The sequence below is a fragment of the Sturnus vulgaris genome, chromosome 17 (assembly GCF_052056855.1).
Source record: "Sturnus vulgaris isolate bStuVul1 chromosome 17, bStuVul1.hap1, whole genome shotgun sequence".
Taxonomy (NCBI): domain Eukaryota; kingdom Metazoa; phylum Chordata; class Aves; order Passeriformes; family Sturnidae; genus Sturnus; species Sturnus vulgaris.
Genome location: NC_142259.1, coordinates 12,581,379 through 12,602,503, shown reverse-complemented (window position 1 = coordinate 12,602,503; position 21,125 = coordinate 12,581,379). Strand labels below are relative to the sequence as shown.

The 21,125-nt window shown below is 45.3% G+C and overlaps 1 protein-coding gene across 1 annotated transcript in view; it reads left to right on the top strand.

Annotated features, from left to right (window-relative positions):
- NFATC2 (nuclear factor of activated T cells 2) overlaps positions 1-19,553 on the top strand; it is a 78,449-nt gene extending 58,896 nt beyond the window's left edge. The window contains exon 10 of the mRNA XM_088175109.1: positions 13,511-19,553. Coding sequence (XP_088031235.1) covers positions 13,511-13,566 — 56 coding nt within the window. The 3' untranslated portion in view covers positions 13,567-19,553. The remainder of the gene's footprint in view (positions 1-13,510) is intronic.
- Positions 19,554-21,125: the final 1,572 nt, after the last annotated feature.

The window sequence follows — 21,125 nt, the reverse complement described above, 5'->3', positions numbered from 1 at the left end:
AGAACAAGCCGTTCATTTCCCCCCGAGTGAAGCACACGGTGCTGGCTGGGCTTTGTTGCCCACGTGGATGCAGTGCCTGAGCTGAGCCTGGGCACTGTGACAAACAAGGCTGGCACTCCCCATCTTCTTACAGGTTCTCCTAATCCACACAGTTCCCGTTTTAATCGAGCCGTGTCCTTTCGTGGATTTTTAATTTAGAAACTTTGCACTCTGAAATATAAACTAAATTCTGTCTGATCCTGTAGGATAAAGGGTTGGCAAAGGGCAGCTCCCCCAGCCCCTCAGTGCCACAGGGCACCCAGGAGCTCTGTGCCCACCACACCACGGCTCTCAGACACTCCTGGGGAGTCCCTGGCTGTGGCACAGAGGCAGAAATGCTTTGGCAGAGCAGCGAGTGAGGAAATTAATTTCCTTGTGTTTCGAACAGAGCGCGGCCATCACGGCTGGACAGATCGAATTTGTTATGATAGCAAAACAAGTTCTATGGAAACCATTGTGAGCCTGAGCAAGGCTGCCCAGGAGAGTTGGGGAAAGCCTCTTTTGTTTGTTGTGCTTGGCATCGCTCTGCTCTGGATGAAGATGCTTTAATTTTGTGGGGAGACCCAAGAGAGCATTCCTCTTTTTCCATACCAGAAAGCCTTCCAAGCTGGCATAAGCGTCCCCTCTTTCCAGCTGCTCCTTTCCAAACACACTGTGCCTCCTAAAGATAGTCTTTACAGTGGCTGGGGCTGGTGGAAAACATGAAGCCTGCATGGATTAGCAGAGGAATTCATTTGGGCTGACGAATTGGGTTTCCCTCTATAAACAGCAGTAGTGTTTTCATCTTCTGGACAGCACAGCCAACTTCACGTCCTCCTGCTCCTCTGCCTGTGTCCAGCCCAGCTGGGAGCACAGCACAGCCTCTTGTGGGGGATGGAAAGCAGCCTGTGTTCAACGAGGGGTTTGCAGCTATGTCCCCTCTCACACAGGTGTTTTCTAACCCTTAGAAGAGGTTATTTTGTTGTTTTATTTTTTTTTTCCTCCAGTTTATTTTTCTTTCCAGGTAAAAGGGAAATTAAAGTAGTCCCTTCTCCCTGGCTTCGTGACCTTACAAGCAGCCCACACTCTGTATTTTATTTTCTGCTTTGTTTAATTTTGAGTACAATGTACAGGAGCTGGGGATTCTCTAGAGAGGATTTTGCCTCCCTTTTTCCCCCCCAGGGCCCTCCTGCCCCTGCCAGGGAAGCACTCCCAGCCTAACACTGCTCCAAACACACTTTCCTATCACTTAGACTTTCTTTCATAGCTTACTCAGTAAATACAATGATGAGAGGTTATTAATCACCCCACAATGTTCCCGTGCTTGCTCAGGGGTGGGAAAGATGTGAAGGCCAATTTCGTGATCAGGCTGCACTTAGTGGTGGTTTGTATTTACCTGACTGTTCAGTGATGGATGATTTTATCCATGTCCCTGAGTAACTGAGCATGGAATTGGAGTTGTTGTGGATAAAAATGGGGCATTTGGTATTCAGCTGTCAAATGGAAGGCTTGTTCAGGTAGTAAAGCTCTGTTCCTTAACTTTACCTAATCACCATGTTTTCACATATATAACCCCCACCCTGTTAAAATTTTTTTCCTTGGAAATAAGTCTCAGCAAGGCCCCCCCTCCTCATAGCACTGCAGTCTTCTCTGCCCTTTCAAGGCATTCTGATCCAGCCTGTCCTCTTTCTAAGTCATAGAAAGCATTGACTTTTCCCATCACAAGGTGGGATTTTAAAAACCCAGAAAACCAGAAAGTGGATGGCAATGCTGTAATAGTTTGCAGTTTTATTGATGAGTACAGATTTGTGCAGTTCCCAGTCTCCACACTCCCCTGGTGTGACTGCAGGGGGGTTTATTCCCATTCCCATCAGGAATGATGAGGAGGGGGGCTGCCCAAGGGGAGCCCCAGGGTGCTCTCAGGACAGGCTTTCATCTCTGGGTCCTCCAAGAAACTCACTGGCTGCCAGGGGTTTGCAGCTGGAGCATCAGCCACACGAGGCAAACAAAACCCAGCAGATTTTCAAAAGGCTGACAGCTGCATGCAGATGACATTCTTGAATTAAGAAAAAGAAAAGCCCAAAGCAGTTGCTCTCTGGCCCCTTTTCCATGCTGGGCAGAGTGGGCATCTCACAGCACTGGGAGAAAAAGAAAACAACTGGGGTGTTTGTGGGCACCTAGAAATGAGGAGGGGAGTCCCCACTGGGGACAGCCACCCTCCTGAGCCACAGGAATTGCCTCTCCTTGTGGCCAGAAGCTGCAGCCCCGTCTCTCCTGAGGGTCATCCCACCCTCAGCCAGGGTCAGCAGTGACCAAACCCTCTGGAGACTGCTCAGCCTCTGCACTCCCCGTGGTGATTTCCAGCCCAAAGATAAACTGTGTGATTATTGTCAGTGCCGATTAGTCACACTGAGGGGTTGCTTATGGTGCTGTGGAGGGGACCCCAAGGAAAGCCTCGTGGTGTGGCCTGTGTGTGACCCAGCAGGGCACAGCACACTCCCAGCCCACCAGCAGGATGTTGGCCATGAGACATAGCCCAGCTCTGCTTCAGGGGGCTCTCCCAAGGCTCTGCTTGCTGCCAGCCAGTTCAAAATGGGAAGTTCTCCATTCTGTGATGCTCCTCCTGCCCTCTCCCAGCTCCCACTGTGGCATGAACTTGTTCTGAAGTTGCCAAGGCTTAACCACCCTCTTCAGCTGGAGAAGAGCTGTTCCCTTAGACCATCCCAAAGGACCCTCCCAGTCCTTCTCCAGGACATCTCTGTGCCATTCCTGGACACCCCCAGTCCTTCTCCAGGACATCTCTGTGCCATTCCCAGTCTCCTTCCATGCTGTCTGTGCAGGAGGTGTTGGGCACAGCAGTGCCACCTCCCGAGGGTGACATGTGCTCGTCCCTGGGTGTATTTGCTGTTTGGATCGTGGCTGGCAGTCCAACCCCAGTGACCCAGTTGGGACTGAGCTACCAAAGCCCCTTTATGACTTTAGGAACGTGGTCTTGCTGCTGTGTGTGGTGGCTCTGTGTGTGTGAGCCAGGCCAGTTCACTCCTGTTGGCAGCCACCCTGCTGCCAGCCCTGCTCAGGAACACTTTGGGGACCTGCCCACGGCCCTTCTGCTGCTGCTGTGTGTTCCAGCTGTCTGTGGCTGGCTCCCCACTGTGGCACAAACACTGTTCCCATTGAATCCACGTTCCCCACTGCTGCTGGATGTGTGCTGTGCTCGATGAGATCATGTCAAACGTAAGCAAGTTTTATCTTTATTTTAGGCAAGAGGGTGTTTTATCATGCTGTGCTTCCAAAGCCGCTGTTGTTAGGTTGGAATTCTCCCAGGAAGTGTAGCAGTGCATGGTTAAATGCAAAGTAATGGCTTCAATATGAGGCACAGAGCTCTGAGCTGGCTGTGCAGGCTCGTGTTTAAAGAATGTGGTTACACAGCTGGTGAGAACTTGGGAGAGGTCAGGACGGGCTTGCCAGGTAGCCCAGACCTTGCAGTGTGCCCCTGGGACACTGCCCCGAGCACAGGATTTACCTCCTGCCTGGGCTGCGTGGGGATGCACGCAGCTCCCAGACCTCACAGCTGGAAAATTGGGGATGGCTCATCATTAAATCCTGGGAAGGATTCCCTGGGGCAGTCTCTTTGGGTGGTGGTTCCTACATCTTGATCTGGGATTGGGATATCTGAAATAATTGAGGGAGATCTGGAAATAATTGAGGGCTGATTTCTGAACAAATGTAGGTTATTGCTGTTGTGGTGAGGTTGGGAATTGCCCAACCTCAGCAGTATGGGCTGCACTTCAGCTAAAGGTGAACCTCCACTGGCCATGGAGGAGCCCATTCTATTTCTGGGAATTGATAGCCCTTCTTTTCTTTTTCCTTTCGCCCTTTTTCTTTTCTTGCATCTTCATATTGAGAACAAAAGTTTTCTCGTTCATGCCATTGATTCAGATTGAAAGTTTGAAGGCTTTGGATGATGCAGATAACATTTTTTTTTTGTTCTCTCAAGCTGTTTACTGTCAGATGTTCCTGGCCTTCTTGAGGCAAGATGTAGAAGCAGTTACAATATCTGCTCCCCATGGTGTTTTGTGCTCCTTTTTCCAGTTATCCGTGTCTCTTATAATTAGGTCTGTCTTGTGGTCTCTGATTTATACATATGCCCCACAGTATTATATAGTATTTTTATTAGTACATTATTTTATGGTAGAAACCCCAACACTCTGTTGTGGCAGATGCTGCTTTGACTCCAAAGTTTAAAAAAAAAGCAGCTCCTCCCTCAAAGGAGTTCCAGTCAAAGTGCAAAATAAGAGCAAGCAGCTGGATGTGGGCAGACACACAGGATCTTGTATGTGGCACCTCCTTGACATGATGAGATGTGAATTGTAACACTCTGTCAGTAAGCAGTTAAATATTTCATGGTCTGGATGCTTTCCAGCTGACTTGGGAGCAGTAACTGCAGCCCCCAAGTGCTGGACTCCTGCTGCCAGGACCTGCAGAGCTGCTCCCATCCCTGCCCCTGCCCTTGGAGGCAGTTCCTGAAAAGTTCCTGAGAAGGGGAACAATCTTCCCCCAAATATTCATTTGTGGAAGGATGTGGAGACACAATAGAAAAGAAATCTGGGTGTTAAAGTGATTTTGTGTGTTCCCCTGCTCAGTGTGGTGCTACTGCCCATAGTCCTCCTGGAAATCGAGCAGATGGAGCAAATGCCTTGTGCAGGCTGGGCTGGGGCTGTTTGTAAATTGGAACTGCAAACTGGGAGATTTGCATGTCTGGCCAGAGGGGAGCTGGGTTTGCTTGGCAGAATTGCTCACTCGTGCATCTTCCCCATTACCTTAGGACAGGGATTTTCTGCTGCTGTCCCCTGAGAACCAGGCTCAGGATTCAGGTCAGACACGTCAGGAGGGAGAGCTGGTTTGTGGAGAGGCTCTGCAGGAATCCTCAGGCCCTTCAAAGGGGACGTTACAGAGTGAAGACACAGCACAAGATGCCAGAGAATCAGAGCCAGTGAATAGTTTTGTGGATTAATAGACATAAGCACTAGAGCTCAAGGGAGGGAAACAGATTCCATTATTGACTGTTCATCCCCTGCAAGACTGCCTAAAGGGAAGGCTAATATGGTTTGTTTTCCCTTAATTAAACATTTGTTAAATGGTTTGTTTCCCCTCAATTAAATATTTGTTCTGGTTGTTCCTTTGTGACAGAAATAAAAAAGCAGCAGCATTGCCTATCTTGTACTTTCAGCTAATCCTGAACGTGCTGTAACTGTTCTTCTGTCCTCCCCCCCAATTATTTCCTGTAAAAAATCGCTTTCTCTCATCCATTTTTTGAATCACTTTGCTGAATGACTCATCCTGCCCCAGTAAATAGGTTAACTCTGGGAGAATGATGAAACTGCACAGTGACATGTGGATAGAGTTGCTGCTCTGTGCTTTCCCTGCAGTTGCTGTTTTAGAGGTGTTGTGGTACCCAATACCAATTTCATCCGTTTTTAAACCATGAGGTGCTGCTGGAGGGAAAAGTCACCACCAGCCTCCTTTGGCTGTGCTGGTTTTGATCTGAAAGAAATATGTCTTAATACCCAATGGCACTGCTTATCTCAGCAGTTGTGGATCAAATCCATCAGGTCCAAAGCATGTACAATAAACCAGACACCAGCACACTTCACCCTTGTGCTTTGCAGCAGCAGCAAGAGTCAAATCAAGAGTTAGCAGTGACAAAATGAGCACTCTTGCCTTGTGTTTCTTAAGCTTCAGTCCATCAGTCTAATATTTCTGTGTGAGTTTAGCCAAGTAATGTGGTTTATAAAATGAACTCCATCCCCTTCTGGTATAAGTTTTTGTGTATTTATTTATTATGTGCTCATTCTACTTGGAATATTTTACTTGGTCTCGTTGCATGTAAACTAAAGCTAAATACAAACTTCATCTTTTCTCAGTAACTCACTAACTATCAACTGGAGAGAGCCAGCTCCATGACTCAAACACGTGTCCCTTCCTTGCAGCTGCAGCCAAAACTCTCTGGCATCAGAGTGCTGCAGAATGAAAGTCATATCTAAATATATGTGAGCAGAAAGAAAGTCAGTTAAAAAAAGACTTTGTTATGGAAAGCTACTACAAACCAAATCCACGGTGGCCTGGAGTTCCTCATCACACCCAGGCTGATCTAGTTTTCCACTTTCAAGGTACTTTTCCCAAAGCACTCGTGGAGGAGCTGCCCAGAGCCAGCTCAGCTCCCTGCAGCCCCTCTCTGCCTCCTGTGTGGTGACTGAACACACTCAAGGGGTTTACCTGATACACCTCAGGATATTTATCACCATCCTAGCGTGCAAGAGCTTTTGTTTCATGCTCATGCAGTTCTGGCAGTGATACCCAGAGCCAGTCCTTGCTCAGGTAATCTGGGAAGGACTTGGGCAGTGCCTGGCACCCTGAACACCATCCTTGGGTTTGGTTTCAGTGCCTGCAGTGCTCTGGACTGGCAGGAAAAGGCTGCAGAGACCGAGATTTAAAGAAAAGGAAACATCCCGGTTTGCTGGGGTGCCTCTCCCAACTCTGCTCCAAGTGTTTGACACAGCCCTTCTAAACTCAGCTCAGGGAGTCTGAGCCTGCACAGGAGCTCCCAGGGCTGCCCATTGCTGCAGCCTGGTGGGGCAGGAGGAAAAAAAAGCCATGAAATTGTTCCTGAAGGTGCCCCTTTCTTCCTCCAGTCCATGTGTAGGCAGGCCTGGCACCTGTCTCAGAATGGTCTGATGAAAAAAGTGATGACTAAATACAGAAATCCATCAGCAAACAGGAAATCTCTCTGGAGCAAAACCTGCTTTGTGTGGCTGCTGCAGCCAACAGCCCAGGATAGAAGCCCAGCTCCATGAGTGTGTGCATGTGTGTCCTGCAAATGTCACACTTTTCCATTGCCTGGGGCATGGAAAAGTGCCTGGAAAATTTAACCCACTGATTGCCAGTAGATTCAAACAGGGGTCAAATGGATGGAATATCTGAAAGCACCACAAATGGCACCCATCAGCCTTAGGACTCTTAGCTCGATTTGGCAGCTGTTTCTGCAGGAGAACTTGGCATTTCTGCTGGAATTCTCCTCCTGCCCGAGTGGGCTCAGCACCTCGTGGTGCTTTGAGATTTAAAGGATCTAAAGTCCTACCTGAGGGCTTTAAAACTGCCCTCAGGGACTCTTGGGACTTTCTTGCTCTGCACTGCACCCACCCGTAGCAGAGTGGATTTGCTGTAGGGTGTAGCTCATTGTGTGCAGCTCTTCATCCTCCCAGGCTGTTTTCTCTTAGCTGAGCCCGGATTATTGGAGTTCCACGAGTGTGACCTCACAGCCTTTGTGCATTTTTCAGCCCAGAGCAGATCTGGAGCAGGTCTGCTCCTTCAGGGATGCTTTGGCCATGTGGCAGGATGATGACAGAGCTCCAAGCCCTGGGGTCCCCCCAGTCCCCTCCAGGTCACACTTTTTCCTGCCAGCTTTGAGGTCGTGGTGTTGTAGTGGCTGTTGATCTTTTCTGGAAGTACAGTGACAATAATGAAAGTGCTTAGAGAATCCTCAGCGTTTCTGAGGTGGTGTCACAGACAGATTTGTGTTTTGAGTACTTCCTTCCTGCTAGTTTTGATCTACAGTGCGTTTAGGGCATTGCATTTTTTTTTTTTAGCAGAAATGCTATCTTTATTTTTTGCTCTTTTCTTGCAGGCACACCCAGCTTCCTGTTAAGCATTTTGGGTAGGACAGTACCAAAGATTGTTTGATTTTTGCACCTCACTCTGGCACTGAAATATAAGGGAAGGATATTCAAATGTCATGAGTGCAATCCAGATCCTGTAAATCCAGAGCAGTTCGGAGATTCATTTCAGTTGGGATGGGCTTTAGCCAAAAATATGCATTTTATTTAAATTCTGTTTTCCATCAGATATCTGTATTATGTTGCTAAATTCATGGAAAGATGCCAATGGCTTTGGAGTCTATTGATACTCCTACAGCAAAAATGCATCGTGGGACTGGAGTTGCCACTTAGTTTGAGGTCAGAGCCTCTTCCAAGAGTTTGCTTAATTAAGGAGATGACCTGATTGCTGTTGGGCTGGGGGGTGTTGAAAGGTTCACAGTTCACACAGACTCCACGGGTTACAAGCAGGACAAGTAGAAAAATTGCAGGCTGCATCTCTTCATTATTTCAGTGAGGAAGAAACCCTGGTTTCGATGTGCAATTAAACCTTTACAGCTGAGAACATCTCAGTGATTATGTGTCCTCATTTCACAGGAAAAAAAAATAAAAAAAGCCTTTAATTGCTAAAACAACCCCAGGACTTTTCCCCAGCACAATTTGTTGGGCTTGGGCTCCTTGTGCCTGATGCACCCAAATTGGTATTTCCCACTCAAGGAGTTGCTGTGTCTCGTGTGCAAAAGCTGATTTTCCAGGATGCCGAATATAAAATAGGCTGTGTACTGAGTGGGAGGTTCCAGGGTATGAAACGTGGCTGCCCAATCCTTGGGAGCCAAGTAAAATACTTCTTTTCTATATATAGTCACCTGAAATGCAGCAGCAAAAACACTTCTGAATCTTGCACTCAAAACTTAGTTTTTAAGAAGCATTTTCTGCTCCTTAATATTGAAATTTTTTCTCCTTTTATTTTTTTTTTTTATTTTTTTTATTTCCACATGGTTCTGCAGGAGTGCCAAATGCTTTCACGGTGAATTCAAAAGAAATCTAAAAAGATGATGAAATTAAAAAAAAAAAAAAGGCATAAAATTTTAAATACTGCCTTTTCCTGGAGAAAATAATTCACCTTATTTGCATTTGAAGCAAAGACTGTAACTTTCATAATCTCTTTGCCCAGATCTTTCCTGTTCTGTACAATGAAGCAAAGTCTGATTTTCACAGCCACTGTGGTTGGATCTCTCAATTAGAAGGGACTGACTTTGGATGTCAGGAATGTGTTGGATCTTACTTGGGCACTGGGATGAGGTAAAAGTGAATTTTGTAAAAGGCAGTGCCGAGTCTCTGACCTGACTCACAAATCATAGAGACCCCCCCCTGTGCCCCTGGAGTCTCAGATCAAATTATCAGCTTCTCTCCTTTTGTCACCACTTTAGGAGTGTAAGTTTTTGAATATTCGTTTTTAGATTATATCAGTGGGGGAAAAAAAAGTAAAATCTAGTGCTGGATCTGAGCAAACAGAAAGGTCATTGTTTGAATTCTGCCTTATGTGTTGTATATGCTGAAATGTCCATTTATTCAATTAACCCACAAAATGAAAGAGTAGCTGAAAGCTGTAACACTTGGCCATGCAACATAGGTCAAAGGTTACCTTTTTTTCTCAAAAATGGTTTTGCAAATCTTTTTCAGAGCTGATAGATACACACCTTAGCTGGATACAAAACATTATATGAAAAAGAATGACTGTGATCTTTGATCCAAGCAATCAAAAAGAAAGGTAATTGGTATTTTTCTGCCTTTTCTCCAGCTGTGTGTTTCTCTTAATCTTTATTTATTTATTTTTTCAATTAAAAAGTCATGCCCCTTTTTATTTGGCGTAGAGGGTTTAAAATATTTTATTTTATTTAATTTTTGGGGTTTTTTTTCATTCTTTTTCTTCCCCACTTGTGAAGCACAGAGCTGTCCTGAGGTGGGCAGGGAAGGAGAGGTGGGGCTGTGCATGCTGGGCTGAAGCATCTGAAGGATCCCATCCTTCCCAGGCAGGGCAGGGCCAGGTTTGGGGGCACTCTGCAAACCCAGGGGCAGCTTTTCCTCCATCACTGCCTGCCCAGGGCTTTGCTCTGCATGTCAGAATTCCTCCTGGGCATGGCAGGACCTGGAATCCTGCAGGGAGGAGCCCCTGGGGCTCAGCTTTGCCTTCTCTGAGAGCCCCTCCCTGCTGTGGGACATCTACAGCATCCCTGATACCCAGGGAAATCTGGGAAATCCGTGGGATTGTCCCCAGAGGGTCACTGGGGCTGTGACACATCCATGGCATCCCTGTTATCCATGGGATCCGTGGGATTGTCCCCAGAGGGTCTCTGGGGCTGTGACACATCCATGGCATCCCTGTTATCCATGGGATTTGTAGGATTGTCCCCAGAGGGTCACTGGGGCTGTGACAGATCCATGGCATCCCTGATACCCAGGGAAATCTGTGGGATTGTCCCCAGAGGGTCACTGGGGCTGTGACACATCCATGGTATCCCTGTTATCCATGGGATTTATAGGATTGTCCCCATGGGGTCACTGCCACGTGTGGGGCTGTGGGACATCCCTGGGGATCCCTGGGGTGGCACAGGTGCAGAGGGATGTGAGTGTGGCACCCTCACAGGTGACACTGCCACCTCCAAGGGGCTCCTTTGGGCTCTGTGCTGCTGGGACAGGGCAGTGTCACCCCTTGGCACACACCCCCATTTCCAGCTGAGGGGATGTGAGGCAGCCTTGGCTGGCTGTGGGGTCCCAGCAGAGGGGGGCACAGACCCCCCCCATAATTCCAGCAGCCTCTGGGACACCTCCCTGGGCATCTCCAGGGCTCTGTGCCACTCCTCCAGCAGCAGGATGTGACACAGGACACACTGCCAGGCGTTTCTTGGCCTGGGTGGCTGATGGCAGCTGTAATTTCAATTTTTTTTTTTTTTTTTATGATTTAATTTTTCATTATCTGTGCATGTGTGCTTGTGGCCTCATTTAATCAGTTCTCTCTCATTAAACGGATCAATAACGCTGTGCTGCAGAGCAACCAGGGCCAGGCACCTTAAATAACAATGTTTTATTTCTTAATCACATTATCTGCAGTTCCTCTCAGCTAGAAACGAGCAAATAATGAGAACTGATACTTGAGATATGTTTTAACCATGCTACCAAAAAAAAAAAGATAGCTGGGGGTTCAGCAGAGCAGGGTCAGCACATGCTCTGGGCTTGCTCTGAGCTTTAGGCACGGCTTAGTTTGCTGATTTTGTTCAGCCTCCTGTTGAAACCCAGGTTTTTGGATGACACCTGGGTCTGGGTGCACATGCCCAAAGGTGTTTGATTTCCCCAGGCTTGGGCTGGAGGTGATTTCAGGCTTGGAGATCAGTCCATGCCTCGGGATCCGTTGCTGCTCATTTCCATTTCCATGGGGTTTAGGGACTCTGGTTGTAGATTTTAGTGTTGGACCAGCACTGACACACATCAGTGATGCCCAGCTGGACCTGCACCCAGCACTCCCCTCACCACCTGGATTTGGGGGACATTCAGGGTGACTTGGGGACATTCAGGTCAGCTGATAACAGGGAGTCTTGTCACCCAGGTTCTTAGGAAAAAACCCCAATTTTCCCCATGGAGGAGCTGTCAGGGAGCAGTCCCAGGGGTGCTGTCTGTGCCCTGCAGCCTTTCAGCCCTGTTCAGGCTGCAGCCCCCTGTCACCTCAGCCCACAGAAGCCACTGCTGACCTCAGGGGAGGGAAAGTGAAGTTTGCAGCTGAGTCAGCATTTCACCACAGCATCCAACCTGCCCGGAGCCACCCCAAGCAGGGGGCAACCAAATCTGGGCCCCTCCAAGCCTCTCCAGTGAGCTCCATTTCATTATCTGCTCACGTTTCATTAATATTTCACCCTTCCTAAATGCAGATGACTGTTGGCTCTGGTGTTTCCATGGTTGTGTTAGATAAAAGGAATAGATAAAACTCAACTACATTTTTTTGTTAGTTTTTTTTTTTGTATTTATCAGCACAAAAGTGTTGATAAATAAATCTCCTGCAGCCTCAGCCCACTTGTTTCTGGGAAGGAAATGACCCTCTAAGAGTGGGTGCCCACTTCTTTTACCTCACTGCTATTTTTAGCTGGGGCTGTGAACAATTTCCATTGAGGACCTGCTCCTGTCATTTCCTGGGTAGAGCAAGCAGGAAGCTGTGAGTGAGCAGGAGGTTCTGTCCCCAGTGTGGACCAACCTCCCCTCCCTCTGGCTGCTGCCTTGCACTGCACAGCAGCACTCTCTGAGCACCCAAATGTTCTTCCTTTGCCACAATTCACCCCAAATTCCCAGCTGGCAGCGGCAGGTTGGGATGCTGGGCAGCAGTTGTGCTTTTCTTGCCCAAATCATCTCCTGGAGGAACCAAAATCAGGCATTTCCCAGCTGGAATTAGAAAGAGCTGAGCCACGGGCTGTTACTGGTGGGATTTTTGAGTGTGGAGTTCCTGGAGTACAGCCCCCCCCACATCCAGTAGCAACATGGAGCTTTGAAAAAAATACAGATTTTACTTTCTCAGAGACAAATCCCAGCATGCAGAGAGGAATGTGATTCCAAACCATGAATCATAACTATTAAAAACTAATTCATGTGTTCCCCTTGCCAGAGACTTGCCAGAGACTGGGCACCAGGATTTTTACACAGGGGGAAGTAGTGGAATACTGTGTTAATTAATACTATGTTAATTAATGTTAATTGGATAGAATATAGAGGAGTCTTACAGCTGCAAACCTGAGGATAAATCAGTCTTGGGTGAGGGCCTGCTTTGGTTTGTCCTTGTTTCAGCCCTTAAATATCCACAGGGAAAAGTTTTTTAGATCTGGGGTCTGAAGCTTAGAAAATTTTGTTTTCTGGTTTTAAGGCAAATTTGTCAGAGTGACTAAAGAGTTTCCACACCATGATGAGTACAGCACCAAGGAGCTGCAGGTGAAAGGGAGCCCCAAAAAGGCAGTTCTGGAGTTCTGCATCAAAATATTCATGGTTTAGGATTCCTCATCAAAGTGCAGAGATTTCTGCTCTTAAATTCTAGGGAGCAGCTAAATTCTAGAGAGGGAATTGTTGTTCCAGGAGGTGCCAAAGGGTGCTTTAGGAAAGTGAGTGTGAAAAGTTGCCAGGAGATATTGGCTGTTGTAAATGAAGTGATAGTGACTTTTAGACAGACACCAAAGTTCTTCAGTGTCTTCTCCTGAGCTTTGTTTTTATTAGCAAGCCTGTGCCAGCCTCTCACAGTGCCCTGGTGCTGCAGGCAAGTTGTTTGTGTTTATTTGCAGTCTGCAAATAAATGGTAATAAAGATGTAAAGCAGGTAGAGTCTAGAGTGGGATTAAAAAAATACCAAACATAAACCAAATGCAGACTTTTTCACCTGAATTGCAGCCTCTGTGTTTTCCTCACTGTCCATTATATTTCCTCCAAACCTGGCCTTTTTCCTCTTTGGAATATTTTTCTTTCAGCCTAGTGAAAATGTTCAAATGCTTAGATTCCTAGAGATGTTTCTTTCTTTTCCTCCCAGTGTGTGTGGCAGAGGGGATGTGTGTGAGGATGTGGCAGGTCCTGGGCATGTCTCTGTGGGTTATGGCACCTGAATCTCACCGAGTACAGTGGAACCCCCTCTCTGCACTCCTTGCCTTCCAAAAATGTGTGATCTGGGCAAACAGGACCATCTAGATTTTAATCAAATTAAGTTATGAATGCAGAGGGGATGTTTTCAGCTTGACTGCCCAAGAATTGCTTTTACTTTTTACTTGTCGTGATGTTGGAAGTGCTTTAATGTTTCCTCCCCTTTCTTTTATTTCCCAGTTAACGAAATTATCAGGAAGGAATTTTCTGGACTCCCTGCCAGAAGCCAGACATAGAAGAAGAGATTTGTGAGACAACTTTTACCGAATCCTTCCACAAGTGACCTCTTAGATCCTTCCAGTGCCCCTGCAACCTCTGGCTTCCTTTGCAGTTCATCTCCAGGCAGAGACTCAGTGCAAGGAACAATGAATTGGCACCAAGTGACAGCCTTGGCTGAGCAACTCGCCACCTCTGTGTGTAAACAGCACGAAGGACACCCTTCCTTTCATCCAGAGATCACATTGTTCTCCTGGAACCGAGCATCTGTCTGAGGAAACACTTCAAGCCTGCTGCAAACCATCTGTCTGTGTGTCCATCCATCCACGGGAGGCAGGAGCTGTCCCCTGGGCAGGGCTCACTCAGAGCCTGGGGGTGGAACTGGGGGTGGGGAGAGGGGGGACAAAGAGTAATTAATATATTCCATGGGAGAATAGCACCGACCTGCAGGGCACTCGCTGTGATTTGCCCTCCTGAGAAATGTTATTATTGTAGGAAACCGAGGCAGCCCAAACTCACTCAGCCTTCATCCAGTCTGGGGTCAAAAGCCAGTTTGCTCTGAGCACTGGGATTGGTGTTTCAAACAGGAGATGTCAGCTGAATCCACGAGTTTTCTTCGTTTTTCTCCTCAGACTGGATAGGAGTTTGAAGGAGAGGGATTCTCAAAACAAACCAGTGAAAAGAGCAATTCAGCAGTTGCAATGCCTGTCCCAAGGTAAAATAAACCCAGGTAAAACAGAGATTAATATATAGGAGTCACAGTAAATCCAAAGACTTTATGATTGATCCTTACTAGTATTTAGGCAGTGTATGAACACATCTTAGATATTTTCTCTCTAACAAATTGTTGCTGTTTCTTTTCATGTAGAACCTGCTCTTGGCTCGTACCTTGTCTCATTTAGCAGCTGGAACATTTACTCACCCAAAGCTGCAGAGTAAAAATAATTGCATCTTACAGAAGCCATACATTCGAGAGGAAAATATACATTTATTTATATTCACCTGGCCTCTTTAGCTTTGCAAAGCTACCAGCATTTCCTGGAAAGGTTACATTTCCATGGGAGTTAGCATTTTGTTATGTTTTGCTTCGTGTGTTAGAATATCCTGTCCTGACTCCTGCTTAGCACATTCCAGGTAACCACTGCCACCTGCAGTTGTAGAGCTACAAGTCAGAATATTCAGGGGAGCCAGGGCCTCCTCAGTGGGATAAAAAGACTTCCTGAGTGGGTGATCAGTGTACAGTAAAAGATAACCATAATATTTTAGGAGTTACATAATAATCTTTCCGGGTTTTATAAATAAGGAAACGCTGATATTTTCAGGAAGGCAGAGCCTGAGCTCTGCTCTAGAAAGCACAGTGAGGTTATTGCAGTTTTCAGTGGTGTCACAGTAAATTTTGCAGAATTCCAGCGTGCCCACTGCTGCCAGCAGGAATTAGGGAATGGGAATACAGCAGAGCAGCCTCAGAATTGGTTCCCCAATGTCTCAAGAAAGATTTTGCAGAGTCCCTGCAGAGCATGTGCTTGGTCCAACAAAAATCTCTTCAAGACTATCAGGAAGAATGTATTTCCTGCCACTAAAAAGTGATGCTTAAATTCTGCAAAGTCTTGGGGTTTAGAGTGGGAAACAGAAGCATTAGGTTCTTCAGGACACCTGACCTGGGGCTCAGCTAAAATTTGGCTCTTGAACAGAAATCTGAATTTTTGAGCTCCAGACTCAGCCCCAGCTCAGATCCAGAACCAGAGCAGAGCCCTGCACATCCCAGCCTGGCACTAATGGCACAGCCTGGCTTCTATTTCTGTTTTATGAGATTCAAATCTTTCACCCCAAAATGAGTTCCCTGTATCCCAAAACCCAAAACTCCCTGGGATGCCTCCCTTTGGTGCTGTCCCTGTGAGCTCTGCCCTGCAGGTGCCATGGCCAAGCCTCAGCCTGCACCTGCAGAGGTGAAAATGGCCTTTTAAAATGTAATTTAATTTAATTTTTAATGCTGACTTTCACAGAAACAAAACAGAGGCCTGGCCTTGCTGAAGAGGGGAATTCCTGTCAGACAGCACTCAGCAGGACTCTGAGTGGCTCACATTCCTCAAGAAGATATTTTGGATTGTTATAAACTGGCAGAGGGCCAGAATCTGACACATATGAAGGGTTTTTAGTGCATTCTGATGAATTAGACAATTTTGACATATTCTAAATGCCAAAAGTTGCCTGTCAGAAGTTCTTTGCTGTAGCTGAGTAAAAGAACAGACCGAATGCATCTCCCAGTTTCACACTTGGATATATCAAACATTTTCCATGATCCAACATGTAAAGTATAAGAGAAATTTAAAAAACAACCAAAAAAAAATTATCCTCATATTCCTGGTAGAACCTTCTCTCTTGCTGGATTTTAAAAGATTTTAAATAGAAGCTCAAAGAAGCCCAGGAAAGTCTTTTCAGGTCTGTGATGTGCTGCTGCTGCTCTGATTGTCTGCAGCAACTACTCATTAATTGAGGAGAATAATTTTTTTTAGATATTTTAAAATATCTAAAAATATGTATTTTTAGATAATGCCACTTTAGAAAAGGGAAGGAGGGAAGTAAAATCTAGTGCTGGATCTGAGCAAAGAAAAAAGTCAGTGTTTCAGTTCTGCCTTCTAGATTGTAGATGCTGAAATGTTATTTTAATAAATTAACCCCTAAAGGAAGGAGTAGCTGAAACCTTGGGTTTGGAGAGCTCTGCCACCAAAATACACCAGATTTCCACTGTGCTTAGGTGTTCTTCAGTCACTTTGCTAGAGAGGGGGAGAGAGGCTTGGGTTTTGATTTACTGGATTTATTTTTGGGAGTTATTTTCTTTTGGGTCTTTTTTTGTTGTTTGTTTTGTTTTGTTTTGTTTTGTTCTGTTTTGTTGGGGTTTTTTTTGAGGATTTTTTGGTTTTGTTTTTGTTTTTTTGGGTTTTTTAGTTTTTGGGGCTGGGGTTTTTTTTTGTTTGTTTGTTTGTTTGGGGTTTTTTTGGGAGGAAGGGGTATTTTATGTGCTACAGGTGCTCTAGCCATGCTTGCCTTGACTGTACTCCTTTTCATCTTTAATGCATAGGTATTCATCTGTGTACATAGACAGTGTACAATGTAATTTATATAATACACCCACACAGAGAGGGGCTGCTGGTGCCAGGACAAAGGGGAACGGCTTCAAACTCACAGGGAGCAGCTTTAAATCAGAAATTAGCATAAAAAAATCCTCCCTGTGAGGGCCTGGGATGGAATTCCCAGAGCAGCTGTGGCTGCCCCTGGATCCCTGGCAGTGCCCAAGGTGGGGCAGTGGGGCAGTGGGAGGTGTCCCTGCCATGGCAGGGGTGGCACTGGGTGATGCTGGAGGTCCCTGCTCTCTGTGGCTGTGTTATTTTATCCATGGTTAGAAATGGAACACCCTGCACAGAGCTGCCTCCCTCAGCAGCTCAGCCTGGAGGCTTCACCCCATGTATTCTGTATTTTAGGGGTTCAGGCTGTGCTGCCCCATCTGCTTTTCCATGCAGCAGTAGTTAAATAATTCAGCTTCAACCAACTTTGTATTTATTTCCAGAGACAAGGAGCATCCTCAGACATAATGTTGTGCATTGTTGTCTCTTTAAAAAGGAAACTGGTATGTTAAAATTATATAGCTAGGCTGAAGAATTTCAATATATACAGTACTAAATTATTTCCTGTTCTTGCTGAGCAGTGTTTTTCCAGTATTACAATTTCTGTTAATACAACTTTCTCTCTGTAGAAGCACGAGCTTAACCTTGGAAGAGCTAATAGCATTTTTGTGAGCAATTTGTTCTCACTTTATCTGGAAGATAGCCATATTTGCACATGAGGAAATTCTGTCTTTCCTCAGTTATCTGAATGTTTCACCACAGTGCCTTCCTGCCATTGTACCAAAGGCCTACAAATATCTTGTCTGCAGGGTGAACAACTCTAATGCATTTTCCATCGAAGTTGCACCATGTGAAGTTCATGGGGCATGTTGGAAGTCGAAAGTTCATCTCTTTTTGTTTGTCTTGTGTGTATGTGTGTGTATGTGTGTGTGTGTATTTTTTTTTTTAACTTCCATTTTTCCATCCGAGCTTTGGCTGCGAATACAGGATGAGCTTCTATAAACTTCTGCATCAAATATACATAGAATAAAAATCATCATTCATGATATGTAAACAGTCTGAGAGTGGAATGGGAGTGGGAAGATATCAGAAAGATTTTTTTTATTTTTTTTTTGGCAGTTATGAGTGTTGGAAGTCGAGTTTGCCAGGAGGGGAATTGCTTGTGAAGATACTTGCAATGAAATACAAAGTCCTGGTTTTGTTTTTCTCCATGAGAATGAGCAAAATGTAAGATCTGAGCAACAGTGAAAGTGTCTCATGTATGTTGTTTTTATTGGGAGAAAGAATGTAGAAGAGTCATGGGTTTTGCACTTGCTTTATTTGTATCCATGTAAATACATATCCCTCCATTCTCCCCATAGGAATACAGCATTTCCTGAATGTAGAGGATTTCCAGAACCAGCACTATGTTATTCTCTATTGTATAAAAAGCTGCTGCTTCATAACATAGCTAAACCAGTTCTCAAAGTAGCTAGCATGTTTTTTAAAGTGTATTTTGTAATCCATATCTTTACAACAAAAATGACTGTGCTTTTTGTCTGACCAAATATGCAACAACTTTTGGATTAAGGTTTGTATTTATAAAGGAACAGTTTTCATTTTCTGAATGCCTTACTTTTCTATGCAATTGTTGTTGAATTGTTGTCCTAAAAAAAGATGTATTTGATAAATTTCCCAAAGACTTCAAAGACAGCTTTAAACACTTAAGAAATATGTTTCTAAATATTTCAATCTGACTTTTTCCCCTGCATTTCTTTCCAAATTGCTACTTAATAGGGAACAATGATCTGCCAGATGGGACTCAAGAAAATGACTGTCTTAATTTCAAATCTTAAACTGATTCAGATCCTCATCATTTTTGCACCACTTAAAATCATCTGATGTCCCAGCTTAGCTGCAATTCTGAGTGTTTGTTATTTATGTTCCATATTCCTGTGCAATAGGAAGTGATACCACTGCTGGGTCTCGATGGGGTGAATTGTAAAATTCTCCAGAAATCAACTATTTTCCTCATCATTGACGTTGCAGTGGTTTCTTTCCTGTGAGGCAGCACTCTGCCATCACACGTGGAAGGTTGTGATCCTTTATTCATCTCAGTTCAGAAGGAATAATTCACCTTTTGGAACGTTTGACATCAGATTGGCATCTGTGTCTTTAATATCTGCTGAGTTTTAACTGCAGGGGTCACAGCTTGATAGCAACTTCTCCAACTGCCAGCCAGTGTCAAACCACTCTGGTCTGTTTAAGGTTTGTTTAGCCATTTTCGTTGTTTCAGGGGTACAAAAATAGAAATCAATACCTGCACATTGCAATAAACTTCACCTGAAGGTGCTGATGCTGTAAAAGGTGATCTCACCTGGGGGGGGTTGAGTTTCCTCCTCTAACTCCTAAAATAGCAACATTGGGTAGAAAGCTCCAGAAGGACTGAGTCTCAGAAATGAATAATGTTTGTCAAACCCAGGAGCCCCCGGATGTGCTGTTGGAAGCAGCAGTTACTGCTCTGGGCAGGGACTGCTCTGCTGTGCTGGTGGCTCCTGGGCACAGAGAATCTCACCAGTGCTGGCCTGCCTGGCACTCACATTTTTGTTTGAGTGTGTAATTGTGAAATGATTCCCCCCAAAGCCCTGCCCTAGATGTTCAGGTAAAGCCATATTTTAATAGACACACGAGTGAGCACTTGTCACTCACATCATCCTAACAGATGTCTTTTGAATCAAATTGCTTGTTCAAAAACCTTACTGTCACAATTGAAAAGGGGTTTATATCATTCACATTCCTACAACAACGTTGTTAACCTCCAATGTAATGATTTTTTGCTATCTGTAAAGTATTTTTATATATTGCCTGTACTATGGTAGATTAGCAATAAATGAAAGGGCATCATCTGCTGCAAGAGTGTTTGGTCTGTTCTTAAATTCCTTTACTGCCTTTGATAAATGAGTATCAGGGGTCTGAGTCACCCACTTGTCTTCTTGTCCTTGTCACCCTCCTAAATACTCAGCAATGGGTTGTGCAGAAGGATTGCAGAGTTTGGAGCTTTTCATCATTAAAGATCTGCCCAGCTCCCCTTTGGGTCAGGATCCCACCCAGGTCCTGTGGTGACACTGAGTCACACTGAGACTTCTTCATTTCCTCTCGGTGTCTCTTTCCCTCTTTTCATTTTCTATTCCACCACTCCAAAAAAAGCCCCAAACAATCCACACCAGCAGGTACTGCAGAGCCTTGACCTTAATAAAGCAGTGATTTCCATCCATGTAAATGTCCTTCTGCTTCAGGAAATGCTTTTTTAGAGACTGGGGATGGACTCCATTTCACTTTTTTTTCATCTAAATCTTAATTCTGCATTTCTCTACAGGAGACACTAAAAGAGACATTTTCATACTGCTGTGCTGGAGGAATGCCCAGAGCCCATTATGACCCAGTGAGAGCCGAGTTTATCCAGCGTTCAATTAAAGACATTTACCTTAACAAAATCAATATTATCCTTTGCATTTAAACCCAGAGAATTCAAACCATATCCCGTGCATTTGTTGGCCATGGAGCAAGTGCTTTGCCTTGCTTATTCACAAAAGCCTCAGAGCAGGGGCCATGTGGAAGTTCTTAACTCCCAAACCCTGTACAAAGGCTGGGAGCCTCATGAGCCAGACAGGCTTCGCCAACAAAGAAGCTGTTACTGGCTAGGAGAGAACATTTTATGATGAGCAAATATATGGCACACAGGATTTCAGCTTTATTCAGCAACAGGAAAATTTAAGTAACTTAACCTGGAAATTCCACAGCTCTGGTCTGAGAACTTGAGCACCTGAGCTGATCCTCTGGCTTTAATTTATGTCTTGGGGCCGAATTAAAAGGACTACAACAGTACCCCAGATTTTTCGTCTTAACGGGAAATTTCCTGGATTTTGTAGACTTAACTCGCTCTTTTGTAACCCTTCAACATAGCTGACTTTTTTCCCAGTTTTCAGGGTAGCAGCAAGGAAGAAAAATCCATGTTTCTAATGAACATCTGGGTCTCGTATGAGCACTCGCGTGCTGCGCTGTGTAAATATGCGATTTACAGCTTCTTTTTCTTTTCTGAAATACAAATGTAATTTAGTCAATTTAAGGAGCTGCCATTCTGCTTCAGAGCAGATTCTTTTCTCAATACATCACCACTGGCTTGCTCAGGTGGCCAGGCTCAACTGGGCTGCTCCAAGGGAGCTCCATAGGGGAAGAGGAGCTCCCAAGCTCACACCATCCTCATCCTCCCTGTCCCTGTCCCTTCTTTGGGCTGGCTGCTCCTCTGAACTCAGCATCTCATGATCCAGAGGGGCTTGAATTCATTGTATTTAGAGAAGGCAAAGCACAGCAGGGGATTTGAGCTCCCGCTGACCCAAAGGGCAAAACTGCACAGAAAATTGCTGAGGTTCTGAGGGATCTCTTACCCTGAAATGCTGGGAGAGGATTTGGGAGAGGCT